The sequence below is a fragment of the Oncorhynchus keta genome, chromosome 8, assembly GCF_023373465.1.
Source record: "Oncorhynchus keta strain PuntledgeMale-10-30-2019 chromosome 8, Oket_V2, whole genome shotgun sequence".
Lineage (NCBI taxonomy): Eukaryota > Metazoa > Chordata > Actinopteri > Salmoniformes > Salmonidae > Oncorhynchus > Oncorhynchus keta.
In genome coordinates, this window is record NC_068428.1 from 40,098,527 (window position 1) to 40,113,994 (window position 15,468).

Sequence of the window (15,468 nt, forward strand, 5' to 3'; positions counted from 1 at the left end):
AGACCTCTGCAATCCGTCCTGGCATGCTGTCAATTAACTTCTGGGCCACATCCTAACTGATGACAGCCCATTCTTGCATAATCAATGCTTGGAGTTTGTCAGAATTTGTGGGTTTTTGTTTGTCCACCTGCCTCTTGAGGATTGACCACAAGTTCTCAATGGGATTAAGGTCTGGGAAGTTTCCTGGCCAGGGACCCAAAATCTTGATGTTTTGTTTCCCGAGCCACTTAGTTATCACTTTTGCCTTATGGCAAGGTGCTCCATCATGCTGGAAAGGGCATTGTTCGTCACCAAACTGTTCCTGGATGGTTGGGAGAAGTTGCTCTCAGATGATGTGTTGGTACCATTCTTTATTCATGGCTGTTTTCTTAGGAAACATTTTGAGTAGTGAGCCCACTCCCTTAGCTGAGAAGAAACCCCACACATGAATGTCTCAGGATGCTTTACTGTTGGCATGACACAGGACTGATGGGTGCGCTCACCTTGTCTTCTCCGGACAAGCTTTTTTCTGGATGCCCCAAACAATCGGAAAGGGGATTCATCAGAGAAAATGACTTTACCCCAGTCCTCAGCAGTCCAATCCCTGTACCTTCTGCAGAACATCATTCTGTCCCTGATGTTTTTCCTGGAGAGATGTGGTTTCTTTGCCCTTCTTGACACCAGGCCATCCTCCAAAAGTCTTTGCCTCACTGTGCGTGCAGATGCACTCATACCTGCCTGCTGCCATTCCTGAGCAAGCTCTGTACTGGTGGTGCCCCGATTCAGCAGCTGAATCAACTTTAGGAGACAGTCCTGGCACTTGCTGGACTTTCTTGGGCGCCCTGAAGCCTTCTTCACAACAATTGAACCGCCGCTCTCCTTGAATTTCTTGATGATCCGATAAATTGTTGATTTAGGTGCAATCTTACTGGCAGCAATATCCTTGCCTGTGAAGCCCTTTCTGTACCAAGCAATGGTGATGGCACGTGTTTCCTTGCAGGTAACCATGGTTGGTAGAGGGAGAACAATGATTCCAAGCACCACCCTCCTTTTGAAGCTTCCAGTCTGTTATTCTAACTCAATCAGCATGACAGAGTGATCTCCAGCCTTGTCCTCGTCAACACTCTAACCTGTATTAATGAGAAAATCCCCGACATGATGTCAGCTGGTCCTTTTGTGGCAGGGCTGAAATACAGTGGAATTATTTGGGGGGGTATTGCCATCATACAAACTGAGGCAACAGACTTTGTGAAAATGTATATTTTTTAGTCATTCTCAAATCTTTTGGTCACGACTGTATGTAAATCAGTGCCCAACAGTGTATGCAGATCTGTGGCTATCACAGCTGTCATGGTGGCATTGACAATAGCCTCATGCTGCATATCAACCTTCCTACTATGTGCTTTACATGCAGTGTTAACTAGCCCTACTGGGTCAACTGGGTAATTGGGCATGCAACATCCAGAGCCAGGCTGCGTCCCAAATCTCTCCCTATTCCCTCTGTAGTCCACTACTTTTGACCAGGTGCTATTTGGAGTGCAACCCCAGTCCTGTAAGCAGCAGGTGTTGATCCATACCATGACATGGCACAGCACAGGAATCCTTTATAAGCTTTTAACAACCAATAAAGACACGGGCCATGCATGCCCCTCTATGGGTTATTAGCATCATTTACTTGGTTGCTAAGTGACGTGCTATTGTTACACAGAGACAAACCCAAAGGATTGTCGCCTTCTGTCTGTCCGTGTGAAGCTCTATTGAGGAGTGTGACACACATAGGACAGACAGAGTAGTCGACTGATAATAACTAAAACTAAGAAGGATCAAATCACTAAAATGTGACTAATTTTTTTTTTTTTTACCTTTATTTAACTAGGCAAGTCAGTTAAGAACAAATTCTTATTTTCAATGACGGCCTGTGAACAGTGGATTAACTGCCTGTTGAGGGGCAGAATGACAGATTTGTACCTTGTCAGTTTGGGGGTTTGAACTTGCAACCTTCCGGTTACTTGTCCAACTCTCTAACCACTAGGCTACCCTGCCGTCCCAATAATAATTAAAGCTATTTTAGACAAAAGACAAAAACAAAAAAATGAATCTAAAACAGCTGCCAAAATGAAAACTTGGAAGGAATGAGGATAGTATAATTCTTTCTTATACGTCTCTCTTGTTCGCTGTCTCTCGATCTCCCTCAATCCTTATTTCCCCATCTCTCTTTTCATCTCTCTTTCCCTCTCTCTTTCCCTCTCTCTTTTCATCTCACTTTCTTTCTCTTTCCCTGTCTCTCTCCCTCCCTCCTTCCCTAGATCCTGGACGTCCTGTGCTCTCTGTGTGTGTGTAACGGGGTGGCAGTGAGAGCCAATCAGAACCTCATCTGTGATCACCTGCTTCCGAAGAGAGACCTGCTCCTCCAGACACGATTGGTCAATGACGTTCAGAGGTAACAGGAAGTAGGAAGTGCCCCAATGTAACCATGCGCCATGAAATTAGAACTAATACCATTCTAATTCTATGGTGTAATCAGTCTAATTCTATGGTGTATTGCTCTACCATGCTCTACCAACTGAGCTACAGAAGGACTATGGTGTAATCAGTCTAATTCTATGGTGTATTCAGTCTAATTCTATGGTGTAATCAGTCTAAATCTATGGTGTAATCAGTCTAATTCTATGGTGTATTCAGTCTAATTCTATGGTGTAATCAGTCTAATTCTATGGTGTAATCAGTCTAATTCTATGGTGTAATCAGTCTAATTCTATGGTGTAATCAGTCTAATTCTATGGTGTAATCAGTCTAATTCTATGGTGTATTCAGTCTAATTCTATGGTGTATTCAGTCTAATTCTATGGTGTATTCAGTCTAATTCTATGGTGTAATCAGTCTAATTCTATGGTGTAATCAGTCTAATTCTATGGTGTAATCAGTCTAATTCTATGGTGTATTCAGTCTAATTCTATGGTGTAATCAGTCTAATTCTATGGTGTAATCAGTCTAATTCTATGGTGTAATCAGTCTAATTCTATGGTGTAATCAGTCTAATTCTATGGTGTATTCAGTCTAATTCTATGGTGTATTCAGTCTAATTCTATGGTGTATTCAGTCTAATTCTATGGTGTATTCGGTCTAATTCTATGGTGTAATCAGTCTAATTCTATGGTGTAATCAGTCTAATTCTATGGTGTATTCAGTCTAATTCTATGGTGTAATCAGTCTAATTCTATGGTGTATTCAGTCTAATTCTATGGTGTATTCAGTCTAATTCTATGGTGTATTCAGTCTAATTCTATGGTGTATTCAGTCTAATTCTATGGTGTATTCAGTCTAATTCTATGGTGTATTCAGTCTAATTCTATGGTGTATTCAGTCTAATTCTATGGTGTATTCGGTCTAATTCTATGGTGTAATCAGTCTAATTCTATGGTGTATTCGGTCTAATTCTATGGTGTAATCAGTCTAATTCTATGGTGTAATCAGTCTAATTCTATGGTGTAATCAGTCTAATTCTATGGTGTAATCAGTCTAATTCTATGGTGTATTCGGTCTAATTCTATGGTGTATTCGGTCTAATTCTATGGTGTATTCGGTCTAATTCTATGGTGTAATCAGTCTAATTCTATGGTGTATTCGGTCTAATTCTATGGTGTATTCGGTCTAATTCTATGGTGTATTCAGTCTAATTCTATGGTGTAATCAGTCTAATTCTATGGTGTATTCAGTCTAATTCTATGGTGTATTCGGTCTAATTCTATGGTGTATTCGGTCTAATTCTATGGTGTATTCAGTCTAATTCTATGGTGTATTCAGTCTAATTCTATGGTGTATTCGGTCTAATTCTATGGTGTATTCGGTCTAATTCTATGGTGTAATCAGTCTAATTCTATGGTGTATTCAGTCTAATTCTATGGTGTATTCAGTCTAATTCTATGGTGTAATCAGTCTAATTCTATGGTGTATTCGGTCTAATTCTATGGTGTAATCAGTCTAATTCTATGGTGTATTCGGTCTAATTATATGGTGTAATCAGTCTAATTCTATGGTGTAATCAGTCTAATTCTATGGTGTATTCAGTCTAATTCTATGGTGTAATCAGTCTAATTCTATGGTGTATTCAGTCTAATTATATGGTGTAATCAGTCTAATTCTATGGTGTATTCAGTCTAATTCTATGGTGTAATCAGTCTAATTCTATGGTGTAATCAGTCTAATTCTATGGTGTAATCAGTCTAATTCTATGGTGTATTCAGTCTAATTCTATGGTGTAATCAGTCTAATTCTATGGTGTAATCAGTCTAATTCTATGGTGTAATCAGTCTAATTCTATGGTGTATTCAGTCTAATTCTATGGTGTATTCGGTCTAATTCTATGGTGTAATCAGTCTAATTCTATGGTGTAATCAGTCTAATTCTATGGTGTATTCAGTCTAATTCTATGGTGTATTCGGTCTAATTCTATGGTGTAATCAGTCTAATTCTATGGTGTATTCAGTCTAATTCTATGGTGTATTCAGTCTAATTCTATGGTGTATTCGGTCTAATTCTATGGTGTAATCAGTCTAATTCTATGGTGTAATCAGTCTAATTCTATGGTGTATTCAGTCTAATTTTATGGTGTATTCGGTCTAATTCTATGGTGTAAATCAGTCTAATTCTATGGTGTAATCAGTCTAATTCTATGGTGTAATCAGTCTAATTCTATGGTGTATTCAGTCTAATTCTATGGTGTAATCAGTCTAATTCTATGGTGTAATCAGTCTAATTCTATGGTGTAATCAGTCTAATTCTATGGTGTATTCAGTCTAATTCTATGGTGTAATCAGTCTAATTCTATGGTTTATTCAGTCTAATTCTATGGTGTAATCAGTCTAATTCTATGGTGTAATCAGTCTAATTCTATGGTGTATTCAGTCTAATTCTATGGTGTAATCAGTCTAATTCTATGGTGTAATCAGTCTAATTCTATGGTGTATTCAGTCTAATTCTATGGTGTATTCAGTCTAATTCTATGGTGTAAATCAGTCTAATTCTATGGTGTAATCAGTCTAATTCTATGGTGTATTCAGTCTAATTCTATGGTGTATTCAGTCTAATTCTATGGTGTAATCAGTCTAATTCTATGGTGTAATCAGTCTAATTCTATGGTGTAATCAGTCTAATTCTATGGTGTATTCAGTCTAATTCTATGGTGTAATCAGTCTAATTCTATGGTGTAATCGGTCTAATTCTATGGTGTATTCAGTCTAATTCTATGGTGTAATCAGTCTAATTCTATGGTGTATTCGGTCTAATTCTATGGTGTTCTCTGCAACATATCCTTGTTAACCCTATCAGTCCCGAGGCCCCAGCATTTGACTTTCATTTGTCTACATGTCCGGCTCTTATATTTAGTCTCACAATGAAGTGCTTTAGAAATATATTTTTTAGGGGGGGGGCACAACCAGGGCTACAAGTAGAACACATAGCAATTTGACATAAACAGTTGAATTCATGAATTTTATTGACGGTATAGCCCAGACGCTGTAGTTCAAACACAGTTTGTAGTCTAAATCATGCAGGCGCGATGGTGGGACTCACTGGGTTAATGAACAACATTCATAAATGAATGTGCTCCCTAAACAGCAGGCAATTAACAAGTTGTTACTGTCTGGGTAATTACATAAAGACATACATTCACTCTTGATGTATTACTGCACATGTCGTGTTAACTGATTTAGTATAAACACAGCTTTTATGACTGCAATGTAAAAGAAGATGGAATAGACATATGACCAATGTATCATTTATCTGTCTGTCTTTCTGTACCGCAGCACATGTTGCTTAAAGCCACAATCTCTGACTGTTTTCTCATCTCTCTGTCTTCATCTGGACCCAGTATGAGGCCTAACATCTTCCTAGGAGTGGCAGAGGGTTCAGCCCAGTATAAGAAGTGGTACTTTGAGTTGATGATCGACCAGGTGGACATAGGCTTTTCTCACTTTCATCAATTTCATTGATTATGAGTTTTGTTTATTCTGTAGGAACATTATTGACCATTTGTATATTTAAAATGTAAGTTGTACTTGCAATTCAGCTCTTTGCTACCACACGTATAATGCCTTTTCTCTCTCTCTCTCTCTCTCTCTCTCTCTCTCTCTCTCTCTCTCTCTCTCTCTCTCTCTCTCTCTCTCTCTCTTTCTACCTCTCCCTCTCTCTCTCTTTCCCTCTCTCTCTCTCTCTCTCTTTCTACCTCTCCCTCTCTCTCTCCCTCTCTCTCTCTCTCTCTCTCTCTCTCTCTCTCTCTCTCTCTCTCTCTCTCTCTCTCTCTCTCTCTCTCTCTGTCTCTCTCCTCTCTGTCCCTCTCTCTGTCTCTCTCTCTCCCTCTCTCTCTCTCTCCTCTCTCTCTCTCTCTCTCTCTCTCTGCTCTCTTTCTACCTCTCCCTCTCTCTCTATTTTGCTCTCTCTGTCTCTCTCTCTCTCTCTCTCTCTCTCTCTCTCTCTCTCTCTCTCTCTCTCTCTCTCTCTCTCTCTCTCTCTCTCTCTCTCTCTCTCTCTCTCTCTCTCTCCCTCTCTCTCTCAGGTGGACCACTATGTGACCAGTGAGCCATCCCACCTGCGTGTGGGCTGGGCCTCCACTAAGGGTTATGCCCCCTACCCGGGGGGTGGAGAGGGATGGGGGGGCAACGGAGTGGGTGACGACCTTTACTCATACAGCTTTGACGGACTCCACCTGTGGTCAGGTAAGCTCTCTGAGGTTCTGCATGACTCAACCTGTGGTCAGGTAAGCTCTCTGATGTTCTACATGACTCTACCTGTGGTCAGGTAAGCTCTCTGAGGTTCTACATGACTCTACCTGTGGTCAGGTAAGCTCTCTGAGGTTCTACGTGACTCTACCTGTGGTCAGGTAAGCTCTCTGAGGTTCTACATGACTCTACCTGTGGTCAGGTAAGCTGTCTGAGGTTCCTCATGACTCTACCTGTGGTCAGGTAAGCTCTCTGAGGTTCTACATGACTCTACCTGTGGTCAGGTAAACTGTCTGAGGTTCTGCATGACTCCACCTGTGGTCAGGTATGCTGTCTGAGGTTCTGCATGACTCTACCTGTGGTCAGGTAAGCTCTCTGAGGTTCTATATGACTCTACCTGTGGTCAGGTAAGCTCTCTGAGGTTCTGCATGACTCAACCTGTGGTCAGGTAAGCTCTCTGAGGTTCTACATGACTCTACCTGTGGTCAGGTAAGCTGTCTGAGGTTCCTCATGACTCTACCTGTGGTCAGGTAAGCTCTCTGAGGTTCTACATGACTCTACCTGTGGTCAGGTAAATTGTCTGAGGTTCTACATGATTCTGCCTGTGGTCAGGTAAGCTCTCTGAGGTTCTGCATGACTCCACCTGTGGTCAGGTAAGCTCTCTGAGGTTCTACATGACTCTACCTGTGGTCAGGTAAGCTCTCTGGGGTTCTGCATGACTCTACCTGTGGTCAGGTAAGCTCTCTGAGGTTCTACATGACTCTACCTGTGGTCAGGTAAGCTCTCTGGGGTTCTGCATGACTCCACCTGTGGTCAGGTATGCTGTCTGAGGTTCTGCATGACTCTACCTGTGGTCAGGTAAGCTCTCTGAGGTTCTACATGACTCTACCTGTGGTCAGGTAAGCTCTCTGAGGTTCTGCATGACTCTACCTGTGGTCAGGTAAGCTCTCTGAGGTTCTACATGACTGTACCTGTGGTCAGGTAAGCTCTCTGAGGTTCTGCATGACTCCACCTGTGGTCAGGTAAGCTCTCTGAGGTTCTACATGACTCCACCTGTGGTCAGGTAAGCTCTCTGAGGTTCTACATGATTCTGCCTGTGGTCAGGTAAGCTCTCTGAGGTTCTGCTTGACTCCACCTGTGGTCAGGTAAGCTGTCTGAGGTTCTACATGACTCTACCTGTGGTCAGGTAAGCTGTCTGAGGTTCTGCATGACTCTACCTGTGGTCAGGTAAGCTCTCTGAGGTTCTACATGACTCTACCTGTGGTCAAATAAGCTGTCTGAGGTTCTGCATGACTCTACCTGTGGTCAGGTAAGCTCTCTGAGGTTCTACATGACTCTACCTGTGGTCAGGTAAGCTCTCTGAGGTTCTACATGACTCTACCTGTGGTCAGGTAAGCTCTCTGAGGTTCTGCATGACTCTACCTGTGGTCAGGTAAGCTCTCTGAGGTTCTACATGACTGTACCTGTGGTCAGGTAAGCTCTCTGAGGTTCTGCATGACTCCACCTGTGGTCAGGTAAGCTCTCTGAGGTTCTACATGACTCCACCTGTGGTCAGGTAAGCTGTCTGAGGTTCTACATGACTCCACCTGTGGTCAGGTAAGCTCTCTGAGGTTCTACATGACTCCACCTGTGGTCAGGTATGCTCTTTGAGGTTCTACCTGTCCTGATGTGACCCTGACAGTTCCTTCTCTGCCTTATAATGTATTTTGTGAGTTAAGTCCTGAAAAGTGTGTTTTTCGGTTTGGATTTGAATGTCAAGGGCAGAGAGACAGTATCACAAGATGTAGCTTATATAACTGCAGACGTTGACTGCCCTCGTGATGTGAAATTCCGCAGCTATTTTGGGAGTTTGGAAATCCTGAGGTCATCATTTTGTGGTTAAACAACCATCCCTCATCCGCCACCCTGCCCCCCGTCAACCAACCATCCCTCATCCGCCACCCTGCCCCCGTCAACCAACCATCCCTCATGACCCTGCCCCTGTCAACCAACCATCCCTCATCCGCCACCCTGCCCCCTGTCAACCAACCATCCCTCATCCGCCACCCTGCCCCCTGTCAACCAACCATCCCTCATCCGCCACCCTGCCCCCTGTCAACCAACCATCCCTCATCCGCCACCCTGCCCCCTGTCAACCAATCATCCCTCATCCGCCACCCTGCCCCCAGTTAACCAATCATCCCTCATCCGCCACCCTGGCCCCCTGTCAACCAATCATCCCTCATCCGCCACCCTGCCCCCATCAACCAACCATCCCTCATCCGCCACCCTGCCCCCCGTCAACCAACCATCCCTCATCCGCCACCCTGCCCCCATCAACCAATCATCCCTCATCCGCCATCCCTCCGCCACCCTTCCCCCGCCCCAACCATCAACCAATCATCCCTCATCCGCCACCCTGCCCCCCGTCAACCAATCATCCCTCATCCGCCAACCTGCTCCCCCGTCAACCAATCATCCCTCATCCGCCACCCTGTCCTCCGCCACCCTGCCCCCCGTCAACCAACCTCCATCATCCGCCACCCTGCCCCCCGTCAACCAACCTCCATCATCCGCCACCCTGCCCCCGTCAACCAACCTCCATCATCTGCCACCCTGCCCCCATCAACCAACCTCCATCATCCGCCACCCTGCCCCCCGTCAACCAACCATCCCTCATCCGCCACCCTGCCCCCCGTCAACCAATCATCCCTCATCCGCTACCCTGCCCCCCCCCTCCCCCGTCTAAACAGCCCCAGACTGTTAGTTTCTCCCAGTGATTTAAAGATACACTAGTTGACTGATAATGGGCGCTGTGTTCACGCTACCATCTTGCCTCCATCTTGGCACTCCCCCACCATTGTAAAAAATATCTTTGAAACTATAGAAATGCATTTACTAATGTCTACAGTTATTTATTCGATACTGAATAAAAATATAAATTCAACATGCAACAATTTAAATGATTTTACTGAGTCAAAGTTCATATAAGGAAATCAATCAATTGAAATAAATGAATTAGGCCCTAATCTATGGATTTCACATGACTGGGCAGGGGCGCAGCCATTGTTGGGTCTGGGAGGGCATAGGCCCACCCACTTGGGAGCCAGGCCCACCCACTAGGGAGCCATGCCCAGCCAATCAGAATGAGTTTTTCCCCACAAAAGAGCTTTTGTACAGACAGAAATACTCCTCAGTTTTAACAGCTGTCTGGGTGGCTGGTCTCAAACGATCCCGCAGGTGAAGAAGCCAAATGTGGAGGCCCTGGGCTGGCGTGGTTACACGTGGTCTGGAGATGAGAGGCCGGTTGGACTTACTGCCAAATTCTCTAAAATGACGTTGGAGGCAGCTTATGGCAGAGAAATTAACATTCAATTATCTGGCAACAGCTCTGATGGACATTCCTGAAGTCAGCATGCCAATTGCACACTCCCTCAAAACTGGAGACATCTGTGGGATTGTGTTGTGACAAAACTGCACATTTTAGAGTGACCTTTTATTATCCCCAGCACAAGGTGTAATGATCATGCTGTTTAATCAGTTTGTTGATATGCCACACCTGTCAGGTATATCTTGGCAAAGGAGAAATGCTCACTAACAGGGAATATAAACAAATTTGTGCACAACATTTTAGAGAAATAAGATATTTGTGCATATGGAATATTTCTGGGATCTTTTATTTTAGCTCATGAAACATGGGACCAACACTTTACATGTTATGTTTATAGTTTTGTTCAGTATACTATAGACACTTTAATGCATACTTTTAAGTTATATTATGTGAGCTAAACATGCACATATATATATTTTTAAATATATTTAAAGAATTCCCTGAAGTATAGAGATTACTAATGTCCCCCTAATGTTACTATCCCCACTACAACAACAAAATTACTTAAATACATGTCATTTTGTCCTGGAAACATTTAATTTAAATACTGTAGAATTCATTCATTTCTGGAGGACTGCTCCTTCTTGGGAGTACCAATATGGCCGCCCGGGGAGAGCTTCTCAATGGCCAATAAATAGCTTCAGCAACAGAGGGTTTGTATATGTTATTGGTTTATATACATTCTACACCTTACACTTCCCCTGCTCCCCCTCTGAAGAGGCCCCAGACCGAGTCTGCCCTCCATGACTTTGAAGGTTTGACTTCTCTTCTTTTCTCCTCTCCTCTCCTCTCTTTTCCCCTCCTCTCTTCTCCCCTCCTCTCCTCACCCTTTCCTCCCCTCCACTCTTCCGTCTTCTCCTCCCAGGCCGTATCTCCCGGGCGGTAGCCTCGATCAACCAGCACTTGTTGAGCAGTGATGACGTGGTGAGCTGTTGTCTGGACCTGGGCGCTCCTTCCATGTCCTTCAGGATCAACGGCCAGCCAGTACAGGGCATGTTTGAAGACTTCAACACCGACGGATTCTTCTTCCCCGTAGTCAGCTTCTCTGCAGGGGTCAAGTAAGGGGCCAGCACACTCACACACACTCACACACACACACACACACACACACTCACACACACACACACACACACACACACACACACACACACACACACACACACACACACACACACACACACACACACACACACACACACACACACACACACACACACACACACACACACACACACACACACACACACACACACACACACACACACACACACACACACACACACACACACACACACACACACACACACACACACGCAGAGAAGCACACGCACAGTCACAGACACAGACACGCACATGAACACACACTCACAGCTTCTCTGCAGGGGTCAAGTAAAGGTCCAGCTAGGTTACGGTATTAATTTGTGAAGGGTCAGGAGAGGATAGTTAGGAACTGTGATGAGAAGATGAGGAGGCTGGAGAGTGGGGATTGCATGTTGCTGGGACAGCATGAGACACACCCATAGTTTAGTTTAATGAGAAAATGGCCCAGAATAGCTCTCTAGTTCTATATCTCTATAGTTATATAGTTATCTAGTTATCTAGTTATATAGTTCTATAGTTCTATAGCTCTATAGCTCTATAGTTCTATAGTTATCTAGTTATCTAGTTCTATAGCTCTATAGTTATATAGTTATCTAGTTCTATAGCTCTATAGTTCTATAGCTCTATAGTTATCTAGTTCTATAGTTCTATAGTTCTATAGTTCTATAGCTCTATAGTTCTATAGTTATCTAGTTATCTAGTTCTATAGCTCTATAGTTATATAGTTATCTAGTTCTATAGCTCTATAGTTATATAGTTATCTAGTTCTATAGCTCTATAGTTCTATAGCTCTATAGTTGTCTAGTTCTATAGTTCTATAGTTCTATAGTTCTATAGTTCTATAGTTATCTAGTTATCTAGTTCTATAGCTCTATAGTTATATAGTTATGTAGTTATCTAGTTCTATAGTTCTATAGTTCTATAGCTCTATAGTTATCTAGTTATCTAGTTATCGAGTTCTATAGCTCTATAGTTACATAGTTATCTCGTTCTATAGCTCTATAGTTCTATAGTTATCTAGTTATCTAGCTCTATAGTTCTATAGTTATCTAGTTATCGTGTTCTATAGCTCTATAGTTATATAGTTATCTAGTTCTATAGCTCTATAGTTATATAGTTATCTAGTTATCTAGTTCTATGGCTCTATAGTTATATAGTTATCTAGTTCTATAGCTCTATAGTTATATAGTTATCTAGTTCTATAGCTCTATAGTTATATAGTTATCTAGTTCTATAGACATTTACATTTACATTTAAGTCATTTAGCAGACGCTCTTATCCAGAGCGACTTACAAATTGGTGCAAACACCTATGACAACCAGTGGAACAGCCACTTGCATCTAAATCTTGTTGGGGGGGGAGAAGGGGGTGAGAAGGATTACTTACCCTTACTTACCCTATCCTAGGTATTCCTTGAAGAGGTGGGGTTTCAGGTGTCTCCGGAAGGTGGTGATTGACTCCGCTGTCCTGGCATCGTGAGGGAGTTTGTTCCACCATTGGGGGCCAGAGCAGCGAACAGTTTTGACTGGGCTGAGCGGGAACTGTACTTCCTCAGTGGTAGGGAGGCGAGCAGGCCAGAGGTGGATGAACGCAGTGCCCTTGTTTGGGTGTAGGGCCTGATCAGGGCCTGGAGGTACTGAGGTGCCGTTCCCCTCACAGCCCGAAGGCGAGCACCATGGTCTTGTAGCGGATGCGAGCTTCAACTGGAAGCCAGTGGAGAGAGCGGAGGAGCGGGGTGACGTGAGAGAACTTGGGAAGGTTGAACACCAGACGGGCTGCGGCGTTCTGGATGAGTTGTAGGGGTTTAATGGCACAGGCAGGGAGCCCAGCCAACAGCGAGTTGCAGTAGTCAAGACGGGAGATGACAAGTGCCTGGATTAGGACCTGCGCCGCTTCCTGTGTGAGGCAGGGTCGTACTCTGCGGATGTTGTAGAGCATGAACCTACAGGAACGGGACACCGCCTTGATGTTAGTTCTTAGCGCTCTGGGAGGAGGACACAATGGAGTTGTCAACCGTGATGGCGAGATCATGGAACGGGCAGTCCTTCCCCGGGAGGAAGAGGAGCTCCGTCTTGCTGAGGTTCAGCTTGAGGTGGTGATCCGTCATCCACACTGATATGTCTGCCAGACATGCAGAGATGCGATTCGCCACCTGGTCATCAGAAGGGGGAAAGGAGAAGATTAATTGTGTGTCGTCTGCATAGCAATGATAGGAGAGACCATGTGAGGTTATGACAGAGCCAAGTGACTTGGTGTATAGCGAGAATAAGAGAGGGCCTAGAACAGAGCCCTGGGGGACACCAGTGGTGAGAGCGCGTGGTGAGGAGACAGATTCTCGCCACGCCACCTGGTAGGAGCGACCTGTCAGGTAGGGCGCAACAAGCGTGGGCCGCGCCGGAGATGCCCAACTCGGAGAGGGTGGAGAGGAGGATCTGGTGGTTCACAGTATCGAAGGCAGCCGATAGGTCTAGAAGGATGAGAGCAGAGGAGAGAGAGTTAGCTTTAGCAGTGCGGAGCGCCTCCGTGATACAGAGAAGAGCAGTCTCAGTTGAATGACTAGTCTTGAAACCTGACTGATTTGGATCAAGAAGGTCATTCTGAGAGAGATAGCGGTAGAGCTGGCCAAGGACGGCACGCTCAAGAGTTTTGGAGAGAAAAGAGAGAAGGGATACTGGTCTGTAGTTGTTGACATCGGAGGGATCGAGTGTAGGTTTTTTCAGAAGGGGTGCAACTCTCGCTCTCTTGAAGACGGGAGGGACGTAGCCAGCGGTCAGGGATGAGTTGATGAGCGAGGTGAGGTAAGGGAGAAGGTCTCCGGAAATGGTCTGGAGAAGAGAGGAGGGGATAGGGTCAAGCGGGCAGGTTGTTGGCCGTCACAAGACGCGAGATTTCATCTGGAGAGAGAGGGGAGAAAGAGGTCAGAGCATAGGGTAGGGCAGTGTGAGCAGAACCAGCGGTGTCGTTTGACTTAGCAAACGAGGATCGGATGTCATCGACCTTCTTTTCAAAATGGTTGACGAAGTCATCTGCAGAGAGGAGGAGGGGGGATTCAGGAGGGTGGAGAAGGTGGCAAAGAGCTTCCTAGGGTTAGAGGCAGATGCTTGGAATTTAGAATGGTAGAAAATGGCTTTAGCAGCAGAGACAGAGGAGGAAAATGTAGAGAGGAGGGAGTGAAAGGATGCCAGGTCCGCAGGGAGGTAGTTTTTTTCCTCCATTTCCGCTCGGCTGCCCGGAGTCCCTGTTCTGTGAGCTCGCAATGAGTCGTCGAGCCACGGAGGCGGGGAGGGAGGACCGAGCCGGCCTGGAGGATAGGGGACATAGAGAGTCAAAGGATGCAGTAAGGGAGGAGAGGAGGGTTGAGGAGGCAGAATCAGGAGATAGGTTGGAGAAAGTTTGAGCAGAGGGAAGAGATGATAGGATGGAAGAGGAGAGAGTAGCGGGGGAGAGAGAGCGAAGGTTGGGACGGCGCGATACCATCCGAGTAGGGGCAGTGTGGGAAGTGTTGGATGAGAGCTAAGAAGAATTGCTAAGATTAGACAAATCAACCTTTGTACTATAATGAAATGTAATGAAAAAGTTATACAACCTGCAGAGCGAAGTGCGAATGCGACCGCTCGCTCCAACCGGAACCTCTATAGTTATATAGTTATCTAGTTCTATAGCTCTATATTTCTATAGCTCTATAGTTATATAGTTATCTAGTTCTATAGTTCTATAGTTCTCTATTTCTATAGTTATATAGTTCTATAGCTCTATAGTTATATAGTTATCTCATTCTATAGCTCTATAGTTATATATGTATCTATTTCTATAGCTATATAGTTCTATAGCTCTATAGTTATATAGTTATCTAGTTCTATAGTTATATAGTTATATAGTTATCTAGTTCTATAGTTATCTAGTTCTATAGGTATATAGTTATATAGTTATCTAGTTCTATAGTTATATAGTTATATAGTAATCTAGTTCTATAGTTATATAGTTCTCTAGTTATATAGTTCTATAGCTCTATAGTTATATAGTTATCTAGTTATATAGCTCTCTAGTTCTATAGTTCTATAGCTCTCTAGTTCTATAGCTCTCTAGTTCTATAATAGCTCTCTAGTTATATAGTTATCTTGCTCTATAGTTACATAGTTATCTAGTTCTATAGTTCTATGGTTATCTAGTTTTCTAGTTTTCTACTTTTCTAGTTCTATAGCTCTATAGTTATATATGTATCTAGTTCTATAGCTCTATAGTTATATAGTTATCTAGTTCTATAGCTATATAGTTATATAGTTATCTAGTTATCTAGTTCTA

The 15,468-nt window shown here is 43.9% G+C and overlaps 1 protein-coding gene across 1 annotated transcript in view; it reads left to right on the forward strand.

Annotated features, from left to right (window-relative positions):
• The window catches only part of LOC118387158 (ryanodine receptor 3-like), a 308,396-nt gene that overhangs the window by 118,561 nt on the left and 174,367 nt on the right, over positions 1–15,468 (forward strand). The window contains exons 17-20 of the mRNA XM_052523336.1: positions 2,286–2,419; positions 5,849–5,930; positions 6,533–6,692; positions 10,931–11,123. Coding sequence (XP_052379296.1) covers positions 2,286–2,419; positions 5,849–5,930; positions 6,533–6,692; positions 10,931–11,123 — 569 coding nt within the window. The remainder of the gene's footprint in view (positions 1–2,285; positions 2,420–5,848; positions 5,931–6,532; positions 6,693–10,930; positions 11,124–15,468) is intronic.